The sequence below is a fragment of the Vicia villosa genome, unplaced genomic scaffold (assembly GCF_029867415.1).
Source record: "Vicia villosa cultivar HV-30 ecotype Madison, WI unplaced genomic scaffold, Vvil1.0 ctg.000320F_1_1, whole genome shotgun sequence".
In the NCBI taxonomy this organism is placed as follows: Eukaryota; Viridiplantae; Streptophyta; class Magnoliopsida; order Fabales; family Fabaceae; genus Vicia; species Vicia villosa.
This window is the reverse complement of record NW_026705142.1, coordinates 51,624-55,257: the sequence shown is the minus strand read 5'-3', so window position 1 is coordinate 55,257 and position 3,634 is coordinate 51,624. Positions and strand designations below refer to the sequence as shown.

General features: G+C 38.5%; 1 protein-coding gene across 1 annotated transcript; it reads right to left on the bottom strand.

Annotated features, from left to right (window-relative positions):
- Window positions 1-245: 245 nt before the first annotated feature.
- Window positions 246-1,849, bottom strand: LOC131626710 (uncharacterized). Its single transcript, XM_058897545.1, has 2 exons — window positions 930-1,849; window positions 246-768 (listed from the first exon to the last, which is right to left on the bottom strand). The coding sequence occupies exons 1-2, from the start codon at window positions 1,847-1,849 to the stop codon at window positions 246-248; spliced, it is 1,443 nt and encodes a 480-aa protein (XP_058753528.1).
- Between the last annotated feature and the right edge of the window lie 1,785 nt (window positions 1,850-3,634).

Below are 3,634 nucleotides of genomic sequence, written 5' to 3'. Positions count from 1 at the left end.
ACTTCATCTTCAATTAAATGAGATAGTTTATCCATGCACATTACAAAAATATATGGAAAGATAGGGTCACCCTGGCGAATTCCCCGCTGCGGTCTAAAAAACTCGTTTCTACTACCGTTCCAATTCACATTGGTTTCGACACTAGTGATAGCATGCATAATAACATTCAACATATTTTCCGGAATTTGGATTTCATGCAAAACATGCCAAATAAATTCCCAGCTCAATTTATCATAAGCTTTAGATCAATCAACTTTGATAGCAAAAGCTCCTTTTTTACCTTTCATATTTTCCATTGTATGCATCGCTTCCTTCGCAATAATGATATTCTTATGTATCTGTCGACCGGGAACAAAGCCCGTCTGATAGGGAGAAATCAGATTATCCATATGCTTCTTAAGGCGCCTAACAACAATCTTGCTAAGAACTTTGTAGATTGTGTTGCACAGAGAAATTGGTCTGAATTGAGCCACCATACTTGGATTATCAGTCTTGGGAATTAAACATATATCAGTTTTATTCACGTTTGCAATCTCACTCGGAAAATCCCACAGTCTGCTAATGAAATTACAAACACTATCACCTACAACTCCCCATGATTTCTGGTAGAAACCCGCGGGAAACCCATCTGGTCCAGGAGCCTTCCAAGGTTTCATGTCAAACAAAGCCTTCTTAACCTCCTCTTTACTGATCTTTATATTCAAATTATTAATATCTCCTTCCGCCAGATTGGGAAAACTTGCAGTAGTGTTCTTCCAGCAAGTCCAACTACTACCAATATTAAGTAATTATTCACCAACTTTTTAAGTTGACACTTATCTTCTATCCAAGCTCCACTACTATCTTTCAGCACAAGAATCTTATTATTCCTTCTTCTGGAAACCGTCTTCAAATGGTAATATTTTGTATTGCGATCACCATCCACTAACCACTGTGCACAAGATCTTTGAAACCACATAAGCTCTTCTTGCCGCAATATCATATTCAACTCCCTCTGTAGCTTCTCCTCTAACCTTAACAACCCTGAAGTGTTCTTATTATTCTGAATACCTCTTTGGATACCTTGCAGTCTTGCCATAATACCTCTTTTCACCTTATTAACATGCTGCACCGAACACCTCTTCCACTCCACAGCATCCTCTTCAATTCTCTTAAGGTTTTTGATTAAGCTATCATTAATATTCCAATAGCCTTTCAATCTATCAACATAGTTATTCTCCACCACCCAGGCGCTTTCAAAACGGAAGAGCTTAGGAATCCTCTCATAATTATTACCAGCCAAAGCAATCATAATTGGATGATGGTCTGAAAAATCGACTCTGGTCAAAACTTTCACCTGTGCATCAGTAAACATCAAACGCCATTCCTCATTACCAATAGATCTATCTAATCTTTCATAAATCCTCAGCCCCCATGATAAATCGGTCCTCTCCAATAAGTTGCACTTATCCATATTATCTCTAAAAATACCACATCTTTTTGCAGAAGCTAAACCTCCTCCCTTTTTATCATTGGCAAAAGCAATATCGTTGAAATCCCCCGCCATAAGCCAAGGATTATTGTTATTTGCAGTCGCTATGTTATTCAAGCTCTCCCATAATAATCTTCTCTTTCCTTCATAAGGGCTAGTATACACCACAGTAAAAACCCACTTTTGCCCATTTTTATTGTGGGCTTGCAGCTGGATATATTGATCTCCACAACAGATCAAACTCACCTTAATATTATCTTCCTTGCTTGCTACCAAAATACCTCCCGAGAAGCCAACATTATCCACATGCAGGAAATCATGAAACCCCAACTTCTTTAGTGGTCCATGAAGCTTTGTAGGATTACATCGAGTTTCCATTAGCACAAGGATCTCAGGTTTATAAATATCCGTATAATATTTACTAAACCTAAAGAAGTCTTTGCTTGCAGCACCTCTACAATTCCAAGTAATAATATTAATTTGCTCAATCATCATTAACAAACAGAGTTTTGGACGTAACAATAATCCCATACAACTCAACTCATCTCAGGAGTCTCCATAACCACCTCTTCTTCCGTACCATTCTTTTCCCTACACGTATCCACATATCCAGGATCCCTCGTGCCATTAAGAGATTCTGATGGACTGCCTAGGTTAGAGGGAGCATCAAAATCTGGTTGTGTAACTGCTACATCAGGGGGACGTGTCTCATGAATGTTAGGAAAGGAGAAAATGCTTCTATTATGGTTAACATCAACATCTTCAACGTGAATATTTTTGAACTGAGTTTCAAGATCAAAATTTAACTTATTTTTAGTCTTGTTAATGCTGACATGATTTTCCTCAAGAAAATTCATGTTGTTTTCCTTCTCAAAAATCACTTCTATTGCTCTCTTCATAGCTTCAGTATTTTTTTCCAATTAATCCTGCTTTGCCACGTGTTGCCAAGTTAATTTGTTTTTTATCCCTACCTTTATTATTCACCTAATTCCTGATTTGTTTCCAATGATAGAAACTCTTCCTTTGGTCCACCCCTTTATTGCCAGGTGTATTTTCAACATCACTAATTGTTCCCTTGTTTTCTTCCACATTAACTTTCATTGGTTCGCCTTCCGACACAAAAGCATCATCATTATTATTTTTGTCACATGTTTTCTCTCTCCCAATTAACACCTGATCAATAGGCTTGTCTGCTAGAGTACTTTCCACATTTACTGCATCATTAATAATTCCCATAAAATTATCATGGTCATTAATACTATCCTTTTTTGTTCCGCTAGTTTCGCCTTCGTCAACAAGCAACGCTGTAAGTCGTGACCCAGATTTACCACCACATATGTTGATGCCAATCTGCTTCTTCTTCGTATCCAAAGCTTTCCTACCTCTACGCTGCTTTTGGACGACTTGCCAGGGACCGTCTTCTCCATTGTTCCTATCCGTATCAGCTCTCTGCAGGTTCTTCCCCTCATGACTTTTAGACCTTACAACAATTACCTAAGAATTATCAATCACGAGTTCCTTGATTCTCTCCGGACAGCCATCTTTGTAGTGTCCAAATCTACCACAACTAAGGCACAACATATGTAACCCTTCATATTCAATTTTGTACATACTTCCTTTGACAGAAAACATTGCAAGTAACGGTTTTGAAACATTAACTTCAACGCAAATTCTTGCATACTTTCCTCTCTCTCTCTTTGCAACGTGTTTTTGTCCACCTTAATCGTGCGCCCTGCGAGATCACCAATAACATGTAACACTTTTGGATCGTAGTATTCAATGGGCAGACCTGAGATCCTGATCCAAACAGCCACCTCTCTAATATTTGCACTCTCTGGGTGAAAGTCTGGGGTCCATTCCTTCACCATTAAGTAGTGATCGTAAATGAACCATGGACCATCAGCCAGTGCCACATTTTTATCGTCTTCATGCGTAAAGGCTACCAAATAATAATCATGGCTAAGATCAATTATATTGATAATACCTTTCCTCACCCACATTTGTTTGAGACGTACCTCCAAGACTTTGTAACCAATTCTCCTTCCCAGCAGCTTCACAATGACACCTCTTTTCCATGGACGTTGTATTCTATTCTCCTCAAATTTGGATAGCATAATCTGAGGGCAATCATAACCCCCTATCTGAGATTCATGAACTTTAATC

Coding starts and splice junctions, on each gene's coding strand:
- LOC131626710 (XM_058897545.1), bottom strand. CDS start 1,849: ATGGAAACTCGATGTAATCCTACAAAGCTTCATGGACCACTAAAGAAG. Junction 769..929: donor CAAAGATCTTGTGCACAGTG/GTTAGTGGATGG, acceptor TATTGGTAGTAG/TTGGACTTGCTGGAAGAACA.